General features: G+C 47.1%; 1 protein-coding gene across 3 annotated transcripts; it reads left to right on the top strand.

The window, feature by feature from the left end:
* Nucleotides 1-62: 62 nt before the first annotated feature.
* Rrp1b (ribosomal RNA processing 1B) lies at nt 63-24,315 on the top strand. 3 transcript variants are annotated; one of them, XM_023716048.1, is made up of 16 exons: nt 63-243; nt 7,399-7,481; nt 8,974-9,031; nt 9,688-9,773; nt 10,557-10,618; nt 10,986-11,115; nt 12,221-12,285; nt 12,628-12,806; nt 14,535-14,629; nt 15,325-15,422; nt 17,373-17,392; nt 18,542-18,781; nt 19,484-20,127; nt 21,693-21,842; nt 22,467-22,530; nt 23,073-24,315. In XM_023716048.1, exons 1-16 carry the CDS (start codon nt 114-116, stop codon nt 23,264-23,266), a joined length of 2,298 nt encoding a protein of 765 aa, XP_023571816.1. In that variant the 5' UTR covers nt 63-113; the 3' UTR covers nt 23,267-24,315. The 3 variants fall into 3 exon arrangements, with proteins under 3 accessions (XP_023571816.1, XP_023571817.1, XP_023571818.1); XM_023716049.1 differs by having other exon boundaries at nt 23,050-23,258; XM_023716050.1 differs by having other exon boundaries at nt 116-194.
* Nucleotides 24,316-27,305: the final 2,990 nt, after the last annotated feature.

Here is a 27,305-nt window from a genome sequence, read left to right as displayed (position 1 = left end):
GCCATCAGCGCGCGCCACACCGCGCCGCGCCGCGGCTTTTGCGCAGGCGCGGCCGGGTTAGTGTGCGCCTGCGGGCGGCGTGCGATCCAGAGTGCTCCAACGGAGAGGGCGCGATGGCCCCAGTCATGCAGCCCGCCGAGATCCAGTTCGCGCAGCGGCTGGCGTCCAGCGAGAAGGGCGTCCGCGACCGGGCGGTGAGGAAACTGCGCCAGTACTTGAGCGTGAAGACGCAAAGGGAGACAGGTGGGCGCTCGCGGGTGAGCCGTGCCACATGGAGGCCGTGCCGCCGGCCCGGGGCTCCGAGACTGTGCCTTCGGGGGCTGTGCAGCCGCCTGTGCGCTGCGCCTGAGGCGGCTCGCAGCCCAGGAAAATGGCTCGGGGTCTAGTCCTGTGCCGGACGTCAGTGACTGGCGTAGGGAGACTGATCCAGGTCTGTGGTCTTTGGCGCCCGCTGATCCGGACGCTAGGCTTGCCCCACTTCGCGGTTCTCGTCGTTGATTCCCACCTTTCTTTGACCACGACGTCTTTAGATAGTGGGGCACAGAGGACAGACAGCATCCTTGCCCTCGAGGAACTTTAGCTGCGAAGTGAGAGGGAGAGTGGCAAGTAGAGTAGAGCGCGTGTGTGCGGGAAAGGCAGTGAAGACCAGGGAACGGAAACGTGAATGAGGGACCTCCTCTCTGGAGGGAGAGGAACTGCGTGGAGAGCCTCATACGGGGATGTCCAACCGAGATCCGGACAGACCGGAGAGGAAGCCGGCCTTGCAGACGCAGAAAAGAGCTGAGCTTGGCCTGGGAACGGTGGGAAGACCAGTAAGTCGGGGAAGAGGGTGTTTTGAGATAAGGTTGAAAATGGAGGCAGTGACCAGATACATCAGGGCTGGGTAATTTGGCTTTTAACCGCAATGGAACGCCAAGGAAATATTTTATTTACCTTACTCCAAAGGGGTTCTGTAAACCCTGTGCATGCAGAAGGCTCTGTGCTGTTGGGGTTTTTGTTGCATCAAATTGCTTGAAGTTTCAATCGCTGATAGTACATTAGGAATCAGTTTAGAATAAATATTCCCTCATTGTGACATTCGTAGTTCATGTTGAACAGAAATCAAAAGAGCCACCCCCAACACCCCAGAAGAGAAATTGAAAACACTTTTTTTGGGAAATCTAATTATGAAGGAATGAAGACCAGTCTCCCTGATAGGGCCTGTTTACATGCCCGTCTTCAGGCTTCCTATGCCTGTGTGCCAGTGGTTCCTAAACCTGAGCTCTAGTCCAGACTTTTTCTACCTTTGGCTGAAATGTGCCCCGCTAGCCTGGCACTCCACCTGGTTGTCCCACATGCACCTCGCACTTCAAATTTCCTAGAAAGGGTATCCCCAAAGAACTTTACTCCTCCTGCTCCCCTGCCCTCCCATTTGGCCTCTAGCTGGACACAACGGATTACCCTGAACTCTCAGACATCCATCCTCCCTTGAACCTACCACTTTTCACTGTCTGAATTACTCAGTCCTGACCTGAGGAGCCTTTGTCTCATCCAGACTTCTGCCCCTGTTTGCTCCAATTCATCTGAATGCCACTTGTGTGCCCCTCACTCTGTATTTCACAAATCAGCCCAGGGCCTTCTTAAAGCAAATCTGATTGCTTGTGCCAACTTCAGAATTGGTGATATTGATATTGATTGGTGGCTAGGTGTGGTGGCGCACACCTATAATCAATCCCAGCGCTTGGGAGGCACAGGCAAGAGGATCATTGTGAGTTTGAGACAAGCCTGGGCTGCAAAGTGAGTTCGGGCTGCTTCACCTGCATAGCAAGATGCTGTCTCAAAAAGACAGAGAGTTTGGGGCTGGAGAGATGGCTCAGTGGTCTAAAGCCACCTACTTGAAACAAGCTTGGCAAATCACAGGGACCGTGGTTCGATCCCCCAGCCCCGCCCCCTGGTGGGCTGAGCTGGCCACACACACACACACAATAAATAAATGTAATAAATAAAAATAAATAAATAATTTAAAAAAAAAAAAGACAGAGAGTTTGTGGGTCATGGTATCTTTGTCTGCTATTCCACCCTCAGCCTGGTCATGACTGTTACATGCTTCATAAACCATTTATGGTTCCTCGTGTACCAAGCACCATTTCTTACCTCCGTGGCTTTGTGTCTCCTCACTGTGCAAAGAATCCAGTGCCTTCTCCACTCCCAACATTCAGCTCAGCATCAATTCCTTCAGAAAGTGTTCCCTAGTGACCTAGTGCTGTCTCTAATCTAGGATCTAACACCAGTGTCTGTACTGTAGTACTTGCAGCCTTGCTTAATTAGGCTTTGATGTGTTCTTCACCCAAACCCATAAGCTTCACATCCAACTTTATGAGGGCCTAGCAGTGGACAAGAGGAAGGACAGTTGCTGTCCTTCTGGTCCTGAGACCTCCAGGTACCCTGTTGCTGAAACTCCTCCAGTGAGCAGGGCAGGGACTTCAGAAGCAGAGGGGTCTGGCGTCCTGAAGGCATTCCGTACACTGCTGTGTTCTTGCCTGGTTAACACCCATCATATCCAATCTACATTATGTGGAGTGTAATGCATCTTCAAACACAATGCTGCAGAGTGTGGTTCATGAATAACAGAAGAAGTAAAGTCTGCCACAGCTGTGCTTCATCAAAATAGAAACACAAGTTTGGAAATAACTTGGCCTGACATTTGACTGTCATTGACAAGCTAAGACATTTTTGCATCCTGTTGGGAAACCTGAGATTTTATGGTATTACTGAAGCATCTATCCATCTATCAGCAACGTAGATAGGTCTATGATCTTTAAAAACAAAGTCAGAATCTTTGTACTGTTTACAACAGTGGGATCTAACTGAAGCTGGCCTGTTCCGAGTTGAGTCTGCCGTCGTGAAATAGTCCGCGTCCTCCTTTCTTAGATGGCACCTTTGCCTGGATTTAGCCATTCATTTCCTGTGTAGCAACATTGGTACATACCAGCTGTGTGCCATATTATATATCCTATTCCTGGCACTGGGAATATAGCAGTGAGCTGCAAAATTCCTACCTTTCTGTATTTTAAACATGTAATATCTAGAACAGTGTATCTTAAAGCCAGCCGTGGGACAGTGTCCTGTGGGTCTTTGTCTTGTTTTGGTGTCGTATGAAACAACAGTACATCAGTTGTTGGTGGTATGGTAGCTTTTAGTGGAGGTGACAGGACAAGAACTGGTTTTCTTACTGATACAATTTTCTCAAATGGGCTTTGGGAGTGTTTGGGCATGGGGTGGGTCAGCACAGGCAGCAGCCCCTCTGAAATGGCTCCTGCGTCAGTTTTTGGGGGAGAGTAGCTGTTCGGTGTTCTCATTTCAAAACTTAACTGCTATTTCCTGTGTCTGCCTGTCTTCACTTCATGTTCACCTCTTTCATTTTTAAATAACTAAACCTAAACTGTTGTCAGCAACTTGGTTGTATTATTAAATTAAGAAATTTGTCCCCCAGAATAAAAAGTTAAGATTCCACAAGCAATTGAGGAACAAAAGTATTGTGCTTTAGATTGGTATTTCGCTTTGCTTTAGAGTTTTGAAAAAAGTTAAATACTATTTCTCTCACTCTCTTTTTTTTTTTTTTTTTTTTTTTTAGTATTTAGTACAGGGTTTACAGGGTCCTACTACATAGATCGGACTTATGGTGATTCTTTTTTAGCTTCCCTAGTGCTGGAATTACAGGAATGTGCCACCATGACCGGTCTCAGTCACTGTCTCAGTGTGCCCCAGAGGCAGGGCTCTCTTTTCTTGAATTGTTTCAAAACTTAGTATTTTGTTACCAATGAGGTGAAAACAGTTTATTTTTAAATTGGATTTTATTGGTACATTTCAGATACACATAATGATCACATTCGTCATAATCTGTACCTGTACATGATATAAGTTGTTTTTCCCATTGCCCTACTTTCCGTTCAACCTCTCTTCCCCTCCCCATTTATAGAAAGTTTTGTTTCCATTTTTTGCTTTTCTCTCTCTTAAAAAACTTTTCCCTTCTTTCCTTTCTCTCTCCCCTCTCCTTTGTTCCCCTTCCCATTTGAATATTTTCTTCCTGTTTCCTGATACCTATTATAGGTTTTGGTTCTTATTTACACCTTTGGTTTCTCACACCAGAGAAACAATACAGTACTTACGTGTCTATTTTTTTTTTTTTTTAATTAAGAATGTGGTCTCAAGGTGCATCCATTTTCCTAGAAATGTCCCAAGCGTATTGTTCTTCATGGCAGAATAATACTCCATTGCATTAAAAAAACAAAAACAAAAAACACATCTTCATCCCCTCACCAACTGATGGGCCCTTGGGTTGTTTCCAGGATTCAGCCGTTATAGTCTGCCTATACAGAAATATGGGTGTGCATGTATCCCTGGGGTATGGTGCTTTTCATGCTTTTAGGAAGAATGAGAATGGAACCTCTAGTCCTAGGTTTTTGAGGAATATCTGCACTGATTGCACAGTGGTTGTTAACAGTCTGCATGCCCACCAACAGTGGAAAAGGGTTCTTTTCCCCCCACAGCTCTGCCAGCATTTGTTATTGGATGATTTATTGATAATAGCTAAAAATAACTTATAACTTATTTTTATATCTGTTGAAAATAGATCTTTCCAAATGAAAATGTGTTTTCATTACTTAGGATTCTTAACACTTGACAGGCAAGCCAAGCTAGGTTTTTGTTTTTCGGTGTTTTGGGACAGGATCTGGATGTGTAGCTCACGCTGACCTTGAATTCATGGTGATCCTTCTGAGTGCTGAAATTGCTTGTACCACCATACCCGACTTTTCCTGAAAGGCCCTGTGGCTGAGGGAATTCTGTTGATTTGACTTAAGAGGATTGCTGTAGCTACCTCCCCTCTACTATATGAGGTCTACTCAAACCGCTGCCTTTTTCTACAACCCAGCTGTCCTGAAAGTGGCTAGCTTGGGGGGGGGGGGTGACAATGCAGCTGCTTAGCAAATAGCAGGAGTGCCCCGAGCCTGACCTCTGGGGAACCCAATTTCTATTAATCTTCTTTTTGCTTGTAAGTTCATTAACGTTTGTGAAGAAAAAAAAAAAAAAAAGAAGAAGAAGAAAGAAAGAGAAAAAACAATAATCCTTAGGATTCTTCTGTAATCTCACAACTATTTTTGTTAAGGAATATATCAAACTTTAAAGTATCATCCTTTCTCTGTGTCTTTATTTGCCAGCCCCTGGCCTGATTGTCTAATCTGCCCCTTCCTTTTAGCTGGGTTCTTGGAAGCCAAATCCCAGGCATCCATCCCACTTGTGTTCCACATACCTTGATATGCATCCCTAAAGATAAGAACAGACTCCTTTCTTAACAACAACACGGCCTCTCTTAAGCCTTTTTAGTGTGCTGAAATACCAAACCACTGAGTTTTCCTGCCATCACATGTGATTTTTGTGACAAATTAGAATCCAGACAAGACCCCTTGTTGGCTTTGATTGGCTTCTAACAGCTCCTTCCTTTTTTTTTTTTTTTATTTTTCAGTGCAGTTTATCTATTAGGAGACATGGTTCATCTGTCATGTAGAGTTTTGCACCTTTGGGGTTTTGCCAGTTACATCCTAAGGTTTTTGCATGTTTCCCTGCACCCTGGATTTCCTGTAAGCTATAAGTAGATTTGACACAATCAAGGTTACTTTTAGCTTTTGTTTTTGTAAGACACTTAAACAGGTTGATTTGTGTGTTTCCTCTGGCATCTAATGTAGGATTACCTGTGGAAGTTCTGATTGAGCAGTAGAGGGCTGTCGATTTCCCTCCGTACCTTTTTATCCAAGGTTTTAGCAGGCTTGATTCTTGCTCATACCTAACAGTTCACTGGGGAAGTACATAGTTTTTGAAAATGATCAAAATAAGGGTCAGGTCACTATGACCCTTCTCAAAAAACAAAACCCAAACTACCCTCATTGGCTGTGCTCTGCTGGCACCTGTGCCCTGCTTAGACTTCTGGGTGTGACTTGTTTGTGATAAGAGGAAGGAAAACCAATTGGTGTATCATCTGCACAGCTCTGGATGGAAATTCACTTTGACTCCTTTCACTGTGATTTCTGTTATCTTGATTTTAAGTGGAAAATGATCACAGAAGACTCAAGACGCACCATTATAAAACTGTTGGTGAGAAAGGTCTTTAGCAAGTTGGGAATCTGTCTACGAAATAAAGTAATTGCCTATCACAGGAATCTGTTTGTGTCCTTTTTTTTTAAAATCATCATACTGAGTACTGAGATTACAGTGGTTAGAAGTGTATATTTGTCTGCATTAATTCAATTTATTCCAGTTTGCTACCCCCAAAAGATTTTTCCTGGCAGGCATAGTGGTACATACCTATAATCCCAGCCCTGGGAGGCTGAGGCAGAAGGACCACAAGTTCATGCCCACCCTGGGCAACTTAGTGTCTTATCAAGACCTTGTCTCAAAATTAAAACAAAATACTACTTTCTAGTAATACGTCAATAAAGGTCATTAGTAACACACATGGAAACTGGAAGATCTGTTTGTTTTCTAGTTTCATGGTTCATGGGCTTAGAAACATCATGAGCCTTTGCTTATCATACCATGTATGATTCCTGATGTTACTCAGCATATTATTTCATAGTACCTGAAGTGGCCCAAGGAGCTACAGGCTGAAGAAGTCTGGTGGCTGCATCCTATATAGGAAGGCAGAGCGGGAGCCCCTTAAAGGATCGATTCTGCCTGTGGCTCAAGGCTTGCTGTGACTGGAGAACCCTGCACCCTGTAGGGTTTGCAGGTCTTCTTGGCAAGGCCAGTGGACATTTTGATTGTGCAGAATGAGGTGCAGCTTGGAATAAAGTGTACCTCAGTGGGACCTGGCTCCAGAAGAGACCTCCCCTCATGAATGATGTGTTATGTTTGCCTTAGTTTAGTTCTGTTTTGTTAGCTGGGGATGGAACCTGCGGCATGCTAGGCACGTGCTCTTGCTGAGCTGCACCCCTATCCCTGTGGGTTAATTTCTGTTCTGATCACACTTGCTTCCTTGTGTTGCTCCGCACACAGCATGCCACCACTACTGCCCTCCCTATGGTCAGTGAAGCTGCATGTGTGGTAGGTAGCTTTTGTGTTTATTTCTAACAAAGGAAATGTGGTGCTTGCTTCAGCAGCACATACACCAAAAGTGGAACAGAGGAAATGTGTGCTTTACATTTAGAGATGTTAACACCAGTTTTGTGACAATTCTAAACTTTTAAGAAAGGAGGTACAGGGCCAGGGAGATAGCTCAGTGGCATAAGCGCCTGCCTGGTATGTGCAAGGTCCTGAGTTCAATCCCTGGTACAATAAAAAAAAAAAAAAAAGGAGGAGGAGGAGGAATAGTATGGAAATGCAAAAGAGATTTATTTACTTTTTTTGCTGTCTTTTCCCCTGCAGGAGGTTTCAGTCAAGAAGAATTTCTAAAAATATGGAAAGGACTCTTCTACTGCATGTGGGTGCAAGATGAACCCTGCCTACAGGTAACACGGCCCCCTTGTCATGTTTTTGGGTCTCTGCCATAGGGGAAGAGAGAAACTTCATTGTTGACCTCTGACATATCTTCAACAGATTGAAAATAAGTACTTGAATAGGTCATTTTCTCTCTTGTCTATATAGAAAGGAAGACAGCATTCACTTTCAGGTTAATTATCTTTTTAAATATAAAGGAAATAACAAATATAATAGGCTCAATCATAGATTTATTATGTCTCTGCCATTGTTTGGTACATTCTGTGGTAAGTTTTTCAAGTCTTGAGTTTATGTTTATGGGCAGAGGGTGTGGTCTGTTCTGAGATCCTGGGAGACCAAGCCCAAGGTGCGGGCCCACCTGGTCACAGCAGCCACCATGCTGTCCTGTAGGGTTCTTCCAGAGCCTCCAGCCAGGCCCTTGTAGCAAAAGACTATTTAGCCAGTAAAACTTGAAGGAAAATGCACTGGTTTCCAGAATGTATGTGTGACCCTTGCCTCTGTCTGCTCAGCCCTCCCATCAAAACTCTTAGGAGATAGTTGTCGCCTTCTTAAAAGCTTTGTTGTGCTGAGAGTGGGTCTGCCTTGGGAGTAGTAGAGGAGTGAGCCCTGCAGAAAAGCATGTACAGACCTCCATGGTAGAAGCCGCCTGGGTGGTGTTCACTTTCCTGGGTTTTCCTGGGCCGTCTTACCCCATCTGCCATGTCTTGTAGTAAAAACTTGTTTTGCTTTGTGATATTTCTTCTACTGAACATATTTTGAGTAGGCTAGCCAGGCAAGATTTTTTCAGAGTAACAATAGCTTTAGAAAAGGAGGAGAACCAGTGATCGGGGTACATCCTGTTCATGTCTGGGGTTCATTTAAAACAGATGAGGAAAACTGAGGCTAGATGATATGCTAGCAGTGCCAGCAAGGGTGGCTTATTCTTTGGTAACTCATGAGCAGATTTCATTTATTGACATTCTCTGAGGTGTAGGCCAGCCACTGAGTTTTCCACTGCATCTCAATGCCCTTCAGAGGGGTGTTTTTTTTTTTTTTTTTTTTTTTTTGCCCAGAACAGAGCCTGTAATGGGGGTCCTATCTAATCCTGGCCTTGCCCCCACTCTGACCAAGCCAGGCAGAGAACTTTGTCATCCCACAGGTGAGTCTGCAGTGAGAACCCAATGTCAAAGCACCAGTAGGGAAATCCTGCATCTTATCTCTTCTCTATTGGGGGGTCATGGTTGGATCTAGCTTAGTGACAGCTTGGCATGCTTTTTTTCTGCTGTAGGTCATACCAACTGCCTGGTAGAGGTGTGTTTTCAGACTTGCACCTTAGCATTTCCTCGAGATACATCCAATGAGCACAGCAGCACTTTGCAATTAGGAATTTCACATTTGGTGAAATCCAGATACCGAGTCACAGCCCTAGCAGCACAGCTCCTAGAACAGGAGTGCAGGCATCCAGGGTGCTGCGTCCTAGTGTGACCACAGTAACCTGATGTTTCTCCCCACTCACCTTCGCAGGAGGAGCTGGCAAACATGATTTCTCAACTCATCCACATTGTTAACAACTCAGAAGCTCGTAAGTACTGATGTTTTCCCAACTCCTTATTCATTGATCTAGTAACTTGCCTAGGAAATTAAGTTAGTATGATTTCTTCTTCCTTCAAAATTTCCACTCTCCAGGGTGTTAGCTGGTGCTGACACTGCATATGTGTTACATGATGAGCTATTCTTTTTTTTGGACTCATATTGATCCTCCTGCATCAGCCTTCCTAGCACTAGGATTCTAGGTGTATGCCACCGTGCCCAGTTTTTGACTGGGAAGATAGCTCGGCGGTCTCAGCACCTGCCCGGCAAGCGCAAAGACCTGGAACTAGGCTGGTGGCACATGCTCGTAATTCCAGCACTGGGGAGGCTGAGATAGGTGAACAACTACAAGTCTGAACTTTTAGCAAGACCCTGTATCAAATAAATAAATAAAATTAAAAAAAAAAAAAAAAGCGAGGGAGATGCCCTGAGTTGAATTCTGATTGGGAGATAGCACCCACCTTCCTGTTACTATGTTCTTGTGTAAATATGAGGAAAGTGATTGAATGTTATTGGCCAAAGTTGCTTGCTGCCCAAGAATTTATGATCCGAGTGAATAAACACTAGTTTGTTGTTCTCATTGTCTTCTCGATGTGTGGTCTTAGCTTCCATGGAAAACAAGCACTCAGAGCCTCTTGTTTTTTGCAGAGCACCTGTTCGTTCAGACCTTTTGGCAGACGATGAATCGAGAATGGAAGGAGATAGACAAGCCATGCCTGGACAGATACTATATGGTAAGGCCAGTGTGCCTTTGTCTGCACAAAAGGTGCTGTGTCTTAAACTGTAGAGGGAGGGCTAGCAAGACAGCTCAGCGGTCTGAAGCACCTGCTTAGGCGCCGTTTGATCCCCAGCACCACATTCTGTGCCAGCCCGGCCCTCAGGGTGGGCTGAGCAGGCCAAAAAAAAAAAAAAAAACAAAAAACAAAAAAAAACCCCAAAAAACAAACTGTGGAGGGCAGGGCTGCAGCTCTGTGGTAGCACCCTTGCCTACTACACACAAGGCCCCAGGTTCCATCCCCAGAGCTACACTGGGGGAAGGGAGACTGAGACAAGAGAATCAACGGTTTAGGTCAAACTTGAACATCTCAGCAACTCTGTCTCAAATTTTTTAAAAGGGCTGAACTACACCTCCAGCCTTTTTGAAAAACTTGAGACAGAGTGGTGAGTTGCCCAAGCTGGACCCAAACAGATAGAGCTCAATTTGAAGGTGCTGGGTTCAATCCTATCAAAAAAAACAAGCAAGCTGTGTGAAGACTTCCCGTGGGTGCTGTAGGAAGCCATATAGTCATGGACAGAACTGAGTGAATGCTGAAGGTGTTGGCTCAGGTCGCCCTGAGGGGGTTGGGGGAGGAGTTTGGGGCTCCTCTGTGAACGGTTTTCACATCTAGAAGTTGAATGTGTTTGTCCAGGGTAGGGCCTGGCTTAGGGCCGGGTGCTTGCCTAGTAAGTGATGCTGGCTTTGATCCCCAGTACATTTTTTCCCTTTTTCTTCTCTAACAAAATTTGTCTGTCTTTAGCTGATCCGCCTGGTCCTGAGGCAGTCCTTTGAAGTTCTGAAGCAGAGCAACTGGCAAGAAAGGTTAGGAAACTGCTTGAGTTAGTAAATTTGATGGCCTTGAATACTTATGAAGGCTGGAGGTGCAGGTCCGCTTGTGTAGGGTCCCTGAGGCCCTGGTTTTGATCCCTTGCACGATGGAAAAATAATTGCAGGAAAATACAAGGATATTTTGTACCTACTACAAAATGTGTTCTTACCCAGAGAGGACTTAATTTCCGATAGAGGCATAAAATAATTACACCCATCTAACAAGTTAACATTTTATAGTATTGTAAGGGCAATACTTTTTGCTGTCATGCAGGATAAGCACTAAATATTGTTCTGCCCTGGGGAACAGAAAGGAGTTGGCATGCTTTCACTAAAAGACCATATGTGTCTTTCTCTTCAGCCAAATCCAGCTTTTCCTAGATGTCCTGGTGAAAGGGCTCCTGTGTCCTGAGAGTCAGTCCCCTGATGATGTGAGGTTCCACTTCATTGACATTTACCTGGACGAACTGTCCAGGGTCGGAGGGCGAGAGGTAAGAAGCAAGTGGACCTTCTGCCCAGTGTGATGAGGCCACAGGTGCTGAGGGAATCGTCAGTAAAACATGGCTGCCTATGTACCAGTGACTCAGTGGCTTAAATTAATTCAGCCACTCCCCACCAGGGCTGTGACCTAAGAAGCTATTGGGACATGTGTGACAAAGAGTTAAACACTAAGGATGTATGTGACAGTTTTATAAACAAGATTGAGCCCAGCCCAGTTGCCCACAGCTGTAGTCTTAGGAGGCTGAGACAGCAGGATTGCTTAAGCCCATGAGTTTGGGCCATCCTGGGCAACATAAGTAGAGTCTGTTTCTCTAAAACTTTTTTTAAAAGAAAACAATTAAATGAAACCTACAGTCTCACAAAGAATTATGTGACACGGAGAGCCCTCAGGGTACATATGGGGGAGCAGTAGCAAGAAAGGCACAAGGCAAAGTTATGCAAATGGAATCTTTACATTTGTGCTCATATGGAGACAGATAAAAGGCTGACAAGGAATACATTCTTAGTACTTGAACTATTTGTACTTTCTCTTTCACAAATACTCTGGTGAACTCTTTTTTTTTTTTTTTTTTTAATTACGATGTTATACTTTATTAAAAGCCAGAGGTCAGGGAAATACCTCTGTGAACTAAGTGCCTGTCTGGCAAGCATAAGGACCTGGGGTTTGATTCCTGGTACCATGTGTTGAGCTGGCCCGATTCCGAGCTGACTGAAACCGGGAATGGTGGTATACACATGTAATCCCAGCGGTGAGGAGGCTGAGACAGGATCACTATGAGTCTGACTGTGTAGTGAGACCCTGTACCAACCAATCAAGCAAATAAATGATATTTTTTAAAAAGCCAGAATGTCTCTGTATCACACTTGAGATAGCATTGGCAGAGGCTCTCATGGGAAAGCACATGTGTGCAGCGCTGGCTGGGGGTTGTAGGTGGCCCAGGCCCCTAGCAGCTCAGATGAAGTGTGCTCAGGTCTGTGTGAGACAGTCGTGTCTGTGTCTGGTTCCTCCTAGGAGAAATGCACATGGCTCCCTTACGAGGTGTCAGGAAGGAGAAGGGCTTTGTTTTCCTAATTGTTTCCTGTCTACAATTACAGCTGTTGGCTGATCAGAACCTCAAGTTCATTGACCCATTCTGCAGGACTGCGGCCAAGACTAAGGAGTAGGTGTTTTCACTGCTGGGTTGATCTTTAGGGGTTCTGTGAGAGATGGAGCTGGGCAGTGGGTGGCTACCCCAAGTGGAGATGCCATGCTTTGGTTTCTAATGGTGAGACATTTTAAGTGTGGAGCCTTGATTCGGCCTGAAACTCCAAGAGCCCTGCCTGCTTTTCACTGCAGTTTCCATGCACGTGTCCAGGGCTCCAGGTTTCTGCAGCCTGGTGATGGCCATGTACCAGGCCCAGCACAGTCACAGCTACAGTGCTCTGATGCTCCCACTGTGCTCCCTCGGATGGGTGAAGACCATCATGGTGACCACATTCTCTCCCTGTGCTTCTACTGCCAGCCACATCTTGTTGCAGAGGATAGCTAGTGGTGTCTTTGAAGTCATCATAAATCAGTCTTCCTTAGTACCTGAAGAGACAGTAGAGGAAGAGAAAATAAATGGGGTTGATGGTGACCTTTGTGGAGAAGAGATTGCTGGAAATGAGACACCATGCAAAAAAGCAGTGAGGAACAAGGCAGGTGAGACAACTCCTTTAAGTGGGCTTTTTTTTTTGGGTCTTTATTTTGAGATTCTACATCCCTAAGTTGTCCAGGATGTCCTTGAACTTTGAATCGTCTTGCCTCAGCTCCCAAGTAGCTGGCCATACAGGTGTGTGCCACCATACCTGACTCATCTCCATCTTTCTGCTTTGGTTTTTTGTTTCCTTTTGTAAATCCTCATCAAGCGAACACTGAGCACACCCTGGAGTTGGTGAGTGGAAAGGGCTCTCTGCCTGGGACTCCTCCTGAGAATGGAAATAGGGTGCGGTAGAGCACCTGTGCCTATTGGGGGTGTGGGGTGGGGCACCTGAGACACCAGCGTGTGAACTCGCGCATCCTGTGTCTCGGAATTTCAGCACCCTGAGAGAGTTTTGCTTCAGGCGCTGTTGTGTGGGGTGCTCTGTGTGCTTGATATGTGTGAGCACGTGTTTTGCGTGCACTCGCAAGAGCCTCCTTGTGGGAGACCACTGCGCGGTCATCAGGAACACAAGCTTGCTGCTCCCCACTGTGCTGCCTCCTGTTCTCCTTCCCCAACTCCTGGCTTCCTTAAGGTTCTTTCTCTTGGATGTCTTAAACTCCTGCATGGGCTGATGCTGTTCCCACTGCTGCTTTATGTCCCCAGTGGCTTATGGCATCTCGGTGCCCAAAGCAAAGTGTCAGATCAGAATTCACCACCCTCAAATACTTTCTATTCACTGAGAAGCAGTTTCTGAAAACTAATGACTAGTGGAAATCCAGTAGTCTTTAAAGCAAGGCACAAAACAGTATGTAGAAGGAGACTAATACATACCTGTGCCTATAAAAATCCAGAAGAAGGTCAGGGAGATAGCTCAGCAGCATAAGCACCTGCCTGGCAAGTGCAAGGTCCCGAGTTTGATCCCTTGTACCAAAAAAGAAAAACAATCCTGAAGAAACCAGAACTCATGCTTGTAATCTTAGCGGATGGCTAAAGCAGGAGAATTGCTAGTTTGAGGCCAGCTTGGACTCATTGCAAGACCCTGTCTCAAAAGAAGTTAAATTAAAAATTTTTTAAAAATAATTTGGAATGATATTTGTGGTAGAATTATGGGTCTTCCTGGTGGGCAACCTTGTGAGAAGTTAGTGTACCACTACAGTTTAGGCACCTTGCCAACATGATACTCCTACTAAAGTTCTGGATTTTGAAACATTTCCAATTTTTGGGTAAAGAATGCTCAACTGTAAAATCTGAAAATATCTAAAATCTCAAGTGTTCTTAAATCCAAAACACTTCTGGTCCCAAGTGTTTCTAATAAAAGCTGCTCAGACAGCGGAGCAGATTTCACCATGGCCCTGAACTTGCTGGCTCTGGCAGCTGTCTCCTGAGCGCCCATCCTCCATGCAGTCCGGAGTGGCTCGGCCCTGGTCCACTGGTTCAAATCCCTGGACTTGGGCTGAAGGGCAGAGTGCATGGTGGAAAGCACCAGTGTGCCAGGGGTTTCTGCAGTTCCGTCTCTGGTGTAACTGCGATAACAAAAGCACAGGGTGTACTTTCTCCCACAAGAACCTTCATTACAGGGGCCAAATGACCGGAGTGTCGTCAGGGCATTTTAAGCCCAGGGGCAGGGTTTTTCCCTTTGAAAACATCTGTGTCATTGAAAGATACCTAGTTAGGTGCAGCCTGTGGGGAAGAATCATGGCTGTGTACTTCCCATGTCAAGAATTTTGTCTTTGGGTGTGTTTTGACAGCACTGGGCAAGTGCCACTCAAGGAGAGATGGAATCAGTGGTGACAGAGAAAGAGATGACTGTGGAGCTCTCAAGGACATGGGGCGGCTTCTTCAGGTGGGGCAGTTGTTGCTATTTATAAAATAGAGATTGAGGGGGTGGCCTGTCTGGAGAATTAGGTTAGGGGCAGAGCTGATAAGCTGCAGAGCCTGAGGTTTAAGTCCTTTTTAATTCCTTTTGTCACTGATGTCACCTTCCTTAGAATGAGCTTATGAAAGAGACGAGGCCTGGCAGTGCATACCTGTGATCTCAGCACTATGGGAGGCTGAGGCAGGAAGATTGCAAGTTCTAGCCCATCCTGGGCAACTCAGCAATTTGCTGAGGTCCTATCTCAAAATTAAAGCTAAAAAATGGATTGGAGGTATAGCTCAGTAGAAAGGCCCTGACTTTGATCACTGGTACTGCAAAAAACAAAAAGAAGACAAGTTTAAATGGGGTAGAATGTTGGAAAACATGAGTCTTTCAATTTTCAGTTGCTAAGATCTATTACATTTCATACAGCAGTACTTTTCAAATAGTTTCCTGTGTTACCAAATACATTTTGGAAGTCTAGATTAAGTTCTTAAAAAAATGCATCTAGGCAAATTTTCTTGCATATGTTATATCACAACTGAAAGGAGGGCCCTGGTGACCAGCATCAGCATGCACACTGAACCTGCTCTCGGCACAGAGGGTCTACTTTTACTGAGGGACACGGACCGCAGGCAGTGTTGTGTAGCCACCAGCTTATGCTGTGTTTCTGTTCTTTATAGTTTGACTATAAAGCCATTGCTGACCGACTCCTAGAAGTAACCAGCAGGAAAAACATCTCTCCCATCAACCGGAAACACCTTTGCAAGCTAATCAAGAGGTAAGCAGTTGGGTGGGAGGGTTCCTTCAGTTATGTCCTTTATGTCCTGGTGTAGACCCAACTCTGCTTACCTTTTTTCTTCATTGCTTTTAAATATGTGTGTGTGTGTGTGTGTGTGTGTGTGTGTGTTGCTTTCCTCGTGGGAGTTGGTACTCGTACATAGTGCATCTTTTTTGTTTTTTCATCTCCTCCCCCCTCCATTTCTTGGTCTCCTTTCCATTTGCAAAAGATCTGTCTCCATGCTTCTTATTTTGTTCTTTAACTTATTGATACTTTAGAGTTCTCATATAAAAGAAACCACGTGACATTTAAGCTTCTGTGTCTGATTTAGTTCGTTTAACATTATGATCTCAAGGTGCACCCGTTTCCTACAGATCGTTCAACTTGGCCCTTCTTTATGGCAGAGTAGTACTCCGCAGTGTGTAAATGCCACACTTTCTTTTACCTTTTCTCTGTTGATGGACGCATGGGTCACATCCACACAGCTATTGTGAGTTGTGCTGCTCTAAGCGTGGATGTGCATGGATCACTGCAATAAGAGGTCTTTAACTCTGGATAAGGTACCTAGAAGAGCAGCAGCAGTATTGTAGGGAATTTCTGGTTCAGTTTTTGGAGGACTCCACACTGCTTTCTATAGTGGTTGTACCAGTTTACGTTCCCACCAGCATTTGTTGGTTTCTTCATGGCAGTATAACATGTGCATAAATAGAGGGTTTAATGAAAACAGCTTCTGCTGCTCCTCTAGTTCTATGTAGATATTGCCATGTTCCTCTCTCAGCTACTTTTATGTCATGTGAAGACAATCCCACGACTGCCACAAGTGACAGATCAAGGGGCAGTGGTGCCAGTCTGCTGTGCAGGTGTCATCGCAGGCCACTGAGACAGACGGGGTCAGACACTTTCCCCTGACCCTTACCTCTCAGCACACAGAGTTGTGCCAGGAGTGTCAGTTAGTTCAGTAATCAGTGCTGATGTCGCCAACTGCAGTGCCTTGGTGGAACTCACGCAAGTCCCATGGCGTTCTGTGGCTAATGGTGAATCTCAGATATTTTATCATTCTTTTTATGGACACTGCCATGGGTCATTCAGATTAAGAAAACCCAAGAAGGTAGCTTCTCTTTCTCCATGCCCATGCCCATGCATGTACATGTACGTGTGTGTGTGTGTGTGTGTGTGTGTGTGTGTGTGTGTGTTGGGGGTATCCTACAGGATGAACCCCTGGCCTTCTCACTGAGCTACATCCCCAGCCTGTCTTTATTTTTCATTTTGAAACAGAATCTTGATAATTTGCCCAGGCTGGGCTCAAAACTAGTAATCCTCATGCCTCTGCCTCCTAGAGGGCTAGGATTGCAGGCATGTTCCCCTGTACCCAGCTACTTTTCTTCACCTTATAGCTGGCTCACCAAAGGCTGGGGGAGGCAGCAGGCAGAGGCTATCGCTGTCAGTGCTGGACACAGCTGCTTTCCCATGCTGTGGCTTGGCCTTTGCCCCGCACACACCGGGCAGTCCCTTGCCCTTTGTGCTGGTTGGAATGTGCTAGAGTTGGTGGGGAGCACACCAGTGTGTCTCAGCAGAGATCTAAACTCTTGCTGCCTTTAGAAACAAGGGATGAAACATTTGAGTTTTTCCATGACTTTATTTTATGTACCATCAAGGCTCATGAAGCTCCATGTCCCCTATGGGTGGTGATGGAACAATTTTCTCCTGGGCTGGCCCCTACTGTACATCAGGTCTCTCACCTTCCAGAGGGAACATCCTCTCTGGAGGAGAAGGAAGTGAGCTGATGACATTCAGGTGGCCAAATGTCAGATTGCAGTGCAGTGTGTTGTGCAGGTCATTGGTAAGATGCTTACCCAGCATTCACCGGGCCCTGGCTCCCACCCCTAGCACCTTGTGTCTAGAAGACAGAAAGTAAGTTTCTCTGGACTCTTGTGCTGTTTTCTTTTTCAGGTTCCAGGACCTCTCTGAAGGTGAGGAGAGTTGGACTATAATTCAAAATGTGAACCCCACTGACAGCAGCTCTGCCAGATGTTGAGAAATGGGGTTCAAGGGCACTCACTGACAAGGTCTCTTAAGGATGAGAGCCCTGACCAGCACTCGCCCTGGTGCAGCCTGAGCCAGAAGCTGTGGGAAGTATCCGAGTGCGGGTTCTTCACTGCCTACCCACTGTCCATTCTCGGCACCCTATACATGCAGGGCCTGGGGCCAGGCTGCACACAGTCCTGTGGAGTAGTGCAGTGTTCTGTTTTGGTGTTTGTTCTTTTTCAAACTGGGTGAATCTTTATTGGCCTAGGAAAGATTACTTTGTGTTTGTATGTATGTGGTTCTGAGGAGCCAAACCCAGGAACTTCCCATTAAGCTACATCCCCAGCCCTTTTTCTCTCTCTCTCTCTCTCTCTCTTTTTTTTTGCCTCCGAATGCCTTCAGGGCAGGTTTGGCTGGCTTGAATTGTGAAGATCGAACCACAGCAACCTGAGCCTGACTGCTTTGTTGAAGCAGCCACTTAAAGAACTGAGCTAAGGGGCAAGCCCCCTTTTTTTCTTATTTTGAAGTAGAGTCTTGCTGGGTTACCCAGGCTAGACCTCAGCCTCTCAGAGTGCTAGGATTATAGGATGTGCCTAGTTTTACAACAGCCTGTGCCCCAGGAAAAGGTGATCACAAAAATGAAAAAAACTGAGATCAGATTTCTGTTCTTCATAAAAGATCGAATGAACTGGGTGTGGTGCTGCACACCTATAATCCCAGTGCTCGGCAGGCTGAAGAGGGAAGATTGTAAATTTAAGCCCTATTTGGACAATTTAGCAAGACCCTGTCTCAAAAATAAAAGGTCAGAAAAAAAAATAAAAATAAAAGGTCTGGGGCATAGCCCAGTACAAAGGCCCTTCAATTCCTAGTCCACCAAAAAGAGCAAGCTGCTAAGCTCAGTGACATCTGTACAAGTTGATAATCCCATTGTCTGCTCCTTGCTGGGCACTTACAGTTGGGGATTGTATCACAGAACTAGGATCTGCACTAGAGCCAGGGCTGAGCTATAGAGGGGTCAGCCATGACTTGTAACCCACACCTTGTTTGGTTGAGAAACCCGCAGTTTTTTAATGTGTGTGATTCTCTACCATCAGCTTCTTCCTCTCGAGTGGAGGATGGAAAGGATGCAATTCATGCACAGAACTCAGGGAAGACCCAGATCCCAGCCATAGGCAGAGTTGAGAGTGTTGCTCTGGTCCTCTCAGATGGTGCATCTGCACTTGGTTTCCCTGAAGAGTTTTCTGGAGATGAAAATGACCGTGCCCTCAGCCAAGGAAGAAAGAAGAAAAAGAGAAGTAAATCTATCAAGCCAGCCGAGCTGGAAATGGAGGGGGGTAAGCTGCAGGGCTTTCAGTGAGGGGCTGGGAAAAAGGTACACTGTTGCTGCATGTGCCACTGAGGCCTGGGCTACTAAGTTTAGTCCTCATGAGTTACTGGTAGAGCAAAGTTTTCATTTTCAGTATCTGAAAAGTAAAGTATTTTGTCTCCCGAATTTTCTAAGGAACCATGATTCCAGCTTCCCTCATCCAAGGGCAGTGTCTTAATGGTGACAGCATGTGCTACCCTTGGGAGCAGTTCTGCTGTGCTTTTGGTTTGGAGTTTTTTTCCTGAGATTTGGTTTTTTTTCTTCAGTGCTAGGGACCAAACCCAAGGCCTTGAGAAAACTAAGCAGTGCACTCTGGTTCTGATCTTCACCCTGGCCTTCAGGCTCAGCCTCTATGGGTTTGACCTTCTGGCCTGAAAATTATTGGAAACCAGGGTGTGTCAGTCCCTTTCTACTGAGGTGGACATAAGCAAGATTCATAGTCACAGTCAAAGGGAAAAAGCAGGTGCTAGGCGAAGTACTCAGCACATGGACAGGAGGCCAGAACTTCTCTGGTAGTAAAAGCTGCAAAACCAAGGGGCTTATCTCTGAGCCTATGTAGTATCCCCAAGAAAATCCCCAAACTGTGCTTGCTTATCAACTGTCTCAGAATCAAAGCAACACTCACCTGGTAGAGCTAGGAGCTTGTTTATTGTTCTGTGGGTCTCTGTAGGAAACAAAGCCAGTCTTGCTGAGGATAAGGACAGTGAAGACAGCCTTCAGAGGAGAAAGAGGAAAAAGAGGAAGAAGAATCATGTCCAGCCCGAGATCTGCAACTCCAGCAACGTATTCACCTCCCTACAACAGAGCAAGAATGGTGAGGCCTGGGCTGCAGAGGCTGCCCCCAGCCCTGGAGACAGGGGCAGCTTGGAGCGGCCCTGTACTGCTGCTGGGCACAGCAAAAGGAAACGGCAGAGGAAGAGGAGCCTGAGGGCACAGGGGGAAATGTGGGAACCCACAGTGTTGCTCTCTGAGGACAGTGGGATTCCTCCAGTCCCTGCCACCCAAGCTTCCCCAGCCAAGGGAGCCCATGCTGCCAAAAGAAAGCGAAAACTCGGGGCTGTCCCCATCAATGGCAGTGGACTGGCCACACTGGCTTGGCCTCAAGCACAAAAGGAAGGAAACGATGGCCAGGCCACCCTACCCCAGTGCAGGGGGCCTCAGCACAAGACGGCGGAGTCAGGAAACCACGACCTCTGTCCTGTGTCCAACCAGAAAATGGCAGTCTCGAAGAAGAGGAAGAAAATGAAGGAGGTGTCGAACTTGGTGGAGCGCAATGGTGTCCTGAGGTCCCGGGTCAGGCAGTTCCAGGCTATGGTAAGGCAGGCAGGACCTAGGAAGATGAGCTCAGACTTGTAGACAGGCATGTTCATGGGCCACTGCCGCCCAGGGGAGGGAGGAGGCGGGGACAGTCAGACCTGGATGGGCAGGAGGGCAGCAGATAGAAAATGTCCTGGGCCTGGCAGGTGCCCATCTCAGTGGCCATGCAGTTAAAGGCCCAGGCCTCCACTACACACTGGCCTTGTCATCACCTGCCTGGCCCCTCTGACACAGGATGCACACAGCATGTGTGTCTCCAGTGAGGGAAAGCAGGACCTGGGCTTCTGACCTGATCCCGGCCCTGCCCTGGCTCTGACCTGATGTGCACCCATGCCAGGTCAGAGTCCAGAGGATGGCCCCGCCATCTGTGTCCACACTGTCTGTTCATGACAGCAGAGTAGGACAGGGTGACAGACCTTAGAACTCCTAAAGCCAGAAGCAAACACTTCTTTCTGGCCCTTGCAGAAAGGCCTGCTTCCCTTTGCTCAGTGCTAGCGTCCCCACCCTGCTGTGCAGTGGCGGTGACCTGGGGCCATCCCTTGGTGGCTGGGTCCATATGTTAAGCAACAGGACAGCCTCAGCAAATAAGAGCAGAGTGCAAAACTGAGCATCAGGCATCTCTAGCCCAGACCCCCACTCTTAGTATCACCCTTTGTGGCACATCTGTTATTCTGGCTCTGGCAACCTGCGCTGTTACCCAGGAATGCTTTCTGTCCTTGTAGGACCTGTTGCCAGCAGCTGGCTTGTGGCTATGGGGACCACAGGAGGATACCTGGGGCTGCAGAAGGAGATGGTAGACCTCCAGCCAGGAGAATACAGATTTGTGGGAAACACCTCCAAGGCACCCTACACTGGGTGCTGCTGTTGCATAAGCAGGACCCTTGAGGGGATGTGTGGCCATGAGCGGTTGCGGGCTAACCCACCCAGGAGGTGCCATCTTCAAGAAGGGGACCTACAGAGCCTCTTTAAAGACAAGGCCTCTCACTATGTAGTTCAGGCTAGCTCAGGCACACTAGCCTAGGGTGGTCCTGAGCTAATGGTGATCCTTCAGTGTTGGGATGCCAGTTGTGCACCACCATGCCTGGCTGATTGCTGTACAAGCTGAATTATTTAACTGATAGACTTTAAAAGGCAAAAATATGGAAAACATGGTGCTTAAGTTTGAAGGTGAAGACAATAAAAGGCAGTTTTTATTGCCAAGGAGTCATTTGTCCCTTCAGCTGGGCTAGGTGGAACAGCATCCATTGTGTATGGAGTCTGCACTCAGCTCAGGTCAGGGCTTTGGACAAACTTGGGACAGGAAACAGCGGCTAGGGACAGAGGCTGGGTGGGGGGGTCCTCGGAGGCCCTGCCTTGCTGCCATGGCCTTACTTCCAGTGTGTATGGTATGTACCCTCTCTTTTTCTTCTTTGTCTTTTTTGAGACAGGTTCTCACTATTCAGTTCAGGCTGGCCTCAAACTCACATTGATCCTTTTTGCTTTAATCACCTAAGTTCTGGAATTGCAGGTGTGTGCTGTCATGCCCAGCTAACCCTGCTCTTGGTTTCTTGCTCCTCAAACAGGGAAGCAGCGGAACTCTCACTTCTTTGAAGAAACCGCTGAGGACTGAGAATGACTTTGTGAAGTTCAGCACCCCCATCTTACCAAAACCCCTGTTCTTTAGAAAATCAAAGAGCATCTCTGCTGCCTGCTCTCCAGGTGCTGTCATCCAGGTGTGTCCTCTGCAGCACCCCACCCACGGGGCACAGCCCAGAGCTGTGTCCTGCCTGGTAGCATCTCCCTTTGTGGGGCTGGGTGGTCACACACATGCGCTTCACAGGATGGGCCTGGTGCTTTCAGAGCCAGCTCTTGGTGAGTATGATGGTGTCACACAGGAGAGCAGCACAAGGAAGGGAGCCACGCAGCCTTGTAGGAAAAATCAGGCAGTGCTTCACAGTGCAACAGGCTTAGCTTCAAGACATTTTTCAAATGCAAGCAAAAATAATTTTTCTTTTGCCTTAAGCCATCTCCCCATCCCCAGGGTGAGACAGGATCTCAGTCATTAGTTGTCCCAAGTGGGTCTGGAACTTTCCATCCTCCCTCAGCCTCACACCATGCTGGGATGAGAAGTGTGTGCCACAGCCTAGGAAGTCTGGTGGCAGGGGCCTGACGGACCCTAGGGGTGGAGAGTTTTAGAGGGTAGAATCTGTTGCTGTCCCTTTGTATCTGTGCAGTAAAACCAGGTCCTTTGGGGCCCTTCCTCCCAAGCAGATTCTTGGAAAATCTCAGGGAGACAAAGCCCCTCAATCACAGTGTGTTACTTACTCTTGCTGCTACTGTGAACTTTTCTCCTGTAGCCAAACAAAACCCCACCCAGCTCCAAGAAAGTCACCTTTGGGCTGAACAGGAACATGACAGCAGGTGAGTTATGTGTGCTTCACGGGTCCTGGGAGTGTGAGACAGATGTCCCATGACCTCCTCAGAAGTCACCTGGTGAAAACATAGGGTCAGAAGCCAGGTGCCAGGAAGACTCCACACAGCATCAAGTGTTTTGTGAGGCCATATGGGGACTTCCTAATCTTCTACTGTTTCTCCACCTGCTAAAATTCAGAAACACGTGTTTCCTGTAAGGAGCAGGGAGAAGAGGGGCATCCCAGCCTTCTGCTTTCACAGTGGGCCATGGGTTTGTTTTCTAAAGTTTCTAATGTGTTTGGAGACCTGGCACTGGGAGCAGGAGTGTCTGAGATACCACGGGCACATGTCTAGCAGGCAGAGGTGCATGGAGTCAGTGACCAACTGTCCCAGGCAGCCTAGCCCATCACAAACCCTTGCCCCAAGGGTTCTGCTCTTTGGTGTCTCCCCTGCATGAGAAGCAGCCTTGCTGCTTGCCTTTCTCGGGTCTATGGGATGTGAAGGGCAGATCTCACACCCAGTTACCAGGGCCTTACTCTCCCTTGAGACAGAGTTTAAGAAGACAGACAAGAGTATCCTGGTCAGCCCCACAGGCCCCTCCCGCGTGGCCTTCAACCCTGAGCAGAGACCCCTCCATGGAGTGCTGAAGACGCCTGCCAGCTCACCTGCCAGTGCAACGCTGGGGGCCAGGACACCACTGGTCACCACTCCAATGAGAAGGCCGAAAGCCATGGACTTCTTCTGAACACACAGAGCCTCCTTTTACAGACTGCTTTTGTACAGAGTATTCTATAAATTATAACTTTCAAAACATGGCGTTTTATTTTATAAGCCCCCCATGGATGAAGTGCTCGAGGTGCTAAGCAGGGGTGGCCCAGCCACCATGTCCTGTGCCTCCTGCAGGTCAGGGCCTCTGCTGTTCCTGTGCTGCACATACTCGGGCTTCTGCGACTGTCACCTTGGGCACCTCAGCCATAGCCACTAGGGAGAAAAAGAGGCCATGCATAAGGCCTGGGACATGAGGGCTTGAGAGGGCTGGTGTGCCAGAGATCTTGAGGGCTCTTGAGAGCATACGGGCCTGGTTCCCTGGCCTGGGGCTCTCTGGGAAGCTATCTGATGGGACGCAGCACTGAGCAGCAGCTCCGTAGCTTTTCTGCCTGTCATTGGTGGGCAGCTCTATCCTCAAGGCTTTTCCTCACTTGCCAGTCTCTGTCCTCCAACCTCAGCAGAGTCCATGGTGTTTTCTGAGGGTAACATCTCCCTCTCTCCCCTGGGGCCTCCTGCCCTTGTCCTCTGCGGAGGCCTGCGTGACTGGTACCTCACATGTACTTACCTCTCAGACCCATGTGACTTGGTTCCCGGTGTGGTCAGCACATCTGATCCCAAGCTTCTGCTAGGCAGGAATGGGTGCCTCTTATCCAAGCATAGCACTTGCACTTAGCACTTAGGTTTTCATACTGCTCTTTTCATCTGCCTGGTCAGGGTGGAAGGTGCCCAGGCTTTGGGTAGGGAAACTGAAATTTGACTTTAATTGCCTATCTTTGCAAAAGTCACTGATTTTATTCAAAGAAATAATGTTGAGCTCAGGAGATGGACAAGGAATGGATTCAGGACCAAGAGACCACATGGGCATAGTCACTGAGACCCACCTCTTCCATGGTTTTTCTTTGAGACCAGAGCCTTGCAGTGTAATTCACGCTGGCCTAGAACTCCCAGCAATTGTGTCTTAGCTTCCCAGTTCTGGGATGACAGGTGTGTACCCCACACCCAGCTTTTCCTCCATGGCTTACACACCTAGAAATTCTAGGTAGAAGGAAGTCACATGGTCCATGGTTTGGGCTTATGAGCTATACACTGCCAGCCCTGCCATGTTCTGCTTGGGAGATCCTGTGGTCTTCCCAACAGAGGACCTCAGGACTTTGCCAATAGGGCAGCAGCTGTGTCCACCCTCAAAGTTTGAGGGCAGGCATCCCCTGTGCAGGAGAAGACTGGCCCCAGGCTGTTGGCTTCCATAAGTGGCTTCGTTCCTGCCCTACTCTAAGGAAGCTTCATCATTAGTAAGCTGAAAGAGCTAACAGTGTGCCAGTGTAACCCTGTCCTTGTAATTTTTCTAACAATTCTCATTCCAACTTTTCAGTTGGGCCACATGGCCTGCAGAGTGCTGTGGCTCTGGGATCCTGACAAGACCTGGGTTGGCAGTGGCACCTTGGTTCTGGGGATGATGGGAGGAGCTGTTCTTGCAGATGACCTGTCAGTCCCTCAATGCCCTGGAACATCCCGCCAAGGGCACCTTGTGAGAGACCTATTGGCTCAGAATGTGTCTTGGGTCCTTCAAACCCAAGTTCTGTGTGTAAATCAATGTGTTTCATTTATTTACTTATTTATTGGTACCAAGAATTGAACTCGGGGCCTTGTACTTACCAGGCAGGCACTGCTGCTGAGCTATATCCTCGGCCCTAGGCTTTTAAAAATAGTTTTATTAGTATAGTACTTCTAATGCCTAAATTTTCTAGCAATAGAAAGTATTTTTAATTTTTTAATTACACAAGAATATGTCAGTGAAAATGTATTGAGTGTGCCAGTTTTGTTTGACATGTGATTTGCCTAGGTAAACCTGGCAAAGGGACTTGAGGCCCAGAAGAGGAAATAATTTAGTGCTGGTGGTCTAACAGCAGTGCTTAGTAAAGCCGTGGTCTCCTTCTCTGCTGTACAGCTCATCTGTTTAGTGCAACTCAGTCAGCAGACCTGACAAATACTTAACCTCTAATTTCCTTTTTTTTTTTTTTTTTTTTTTTTTTTGCGGAACTGGGGATTGAACTCAGGCCCTTGTGCTTGCCAGGCCAGTGCTTATTCTACTGAGCCATCTCCCTGGCCCCTACCTCTGTAATTTCCTGAGCTAGAGCACAGGAAGAAACATGAACTGTGAGCACTCACCAGGCCAGGTCTGCCTTTTAATTTTTATATGTGCTTTCTCTGAGTGACCTGACTGCCAACGAAGATGATGGCCTATAGTCAGATTGTCTCAGTGTCTGGAAGGTGTATCAGTTCTCATGAAAGCAAATCAAAAAATCAATCTTTGCCCTCAGAACTGTATTTGATAATTGGCTTTTTTTTTTTTTTTCCTAGTTGTTTTGTCTCGTACTGAGTATTAAATCCAGGGCCCTTGCACTGAGCTATATCCCCAGCCATTTATTATTTTGAGACAAGACCTTGCCAGAAGTTGCCCAGACTGGGCTCAAACCTGTGCTTCTCCTGCCTCAGCCTCCCACAGTCCTGGGATACAGACCCTCACCATGTCCCACTTTGATCTGGACTGTTTGTATGCATTAAAATGCTCCCCTCTGGGAAGTCCTAACCCATGGGGTGCAGGTGTCAGTCCTGTCTGAAAATAGCACTGGTGCCCTGCCCTGTGCCTTTTCCCAGAGCTACTGGGCTCTCAGGAGCTGGTCACCAGCACTGGCCTGCAGCTGTCACTACCCTGACCACACTGCTGACTTAATGGGCCTGGACTTGAGACAATGAGTGGAGCATTGCCAGGGCCCCAGATGGTGCCCCCAGCTGCATCCGGCAGTGGCTGCCTCTGGGCACTTAGGGTACATGGGCATTGCTGGGCAGCTGTGATCCAGTGTTCCCTTGAGCGCTCTAGGCCCTTGCTCCTAGGTACACTTTTCACCTATTATTATGACCCCAGGCAGGTGCCAAGGGTCACAGAACAAGTAAAGATTTGGTGGGGTGGGGGGAGCCAGGTGCTAAAATACACTACCTAAAATACTTTTTGTTGTGCATGTCTGCAATTCCAGCACTGTGGAGGCTGAAGCAGCAAGATCACTGAAAGTTCAAGGACAGCCTGGGCTACAGTAGTAGACTTCTCTCAAAAAGAAAAAACCAACCAAGTCAAGGCCCTGGGCTTGAGCCCCAGTTTAAAAAAAAAAAAAAAAAAAAATCCAGCTTTAAATAAAATTATGAAAGCTTTAAGAAGTAGGGATGTGGTACTTGAAAAGCAGCAGAGGTTGAGAGGTTCCAGATGCTCTGTGTAGCAGACAGACTTCAAAAGCAGCCACGAAGGCATGTCCAGAGAACAAAAGAAAACTCCATTTAAAGAAATAAAAGTAGTCAGGTGTGGTGGCCAGTAATCCTGGCACTCCGAGAGGCCAAGGCAGGTGGTTATGTACTTCAAGCCCAGCACAATTTAGCAAGTTACCAAGTCCCTGTCTAATATGAATGAATAGGTGGGTGGATGAATGAATGGATATGTAGCTCTGTCTAGGGACATTCAACTCAATCCTCAGTACTACAAGAAAAAAGGAAAATCTGGGGCTTGTTCTCATCGAATAATGCCAATGAATACTTTGGTTATTTGTTTTTTTGTTTGTGTTTTGTTTTTTTGAGGCAGGGTCCTACTATGCAGCTTGAACTTTTGTGTAATGCAGGCTGACCTTGAACTCACAGTGATTCTCCTGTGTCAGCCTCCAAGTGCTGGGATTACAAGCAGGTGGCACTACACCTGGTGGATTTTCTTTGAGTTATTGCAGACTTGAGCTGGTGGAGAAAGCATCCATAAAACTGAAGATTAAGTTGACAGAAATTATGTTTGTAACTGAAGCCAGTGTTGCATGTGTAGTCCCAGCTACTCAGGAAGCAGAGAGGCAGGAGGCTCCTGGAACCCAGGGGTTCAGGACTGGAATTCTAAACAACTGCTGAGCTCATGACTGCATCAAGTACTCCAAGGCAGAGGAAAGCTCCAGGGGAGGGAGGAGGAGAAATATTCAAAAGGTAACAGCTGA

This window comes from Octodon degus, unplaced genomic scaffold (assembly GCF_000260255.1).
Source record: "Octodon degus isolate 3935 unplaced genomic scaffold, OctDeg1.0 scaffold00045, whole genome shotgun sequence".
NCBI lineage: Eukaryota > Metazoa > Chordata > Mammalia > Rodentia > Octodontidae > Octodon > Octodon degus.
Note: the sequence above shows the minus strand (reverse complement) of the source record. Positions and strands in the feature narration are given on the sequence as shown.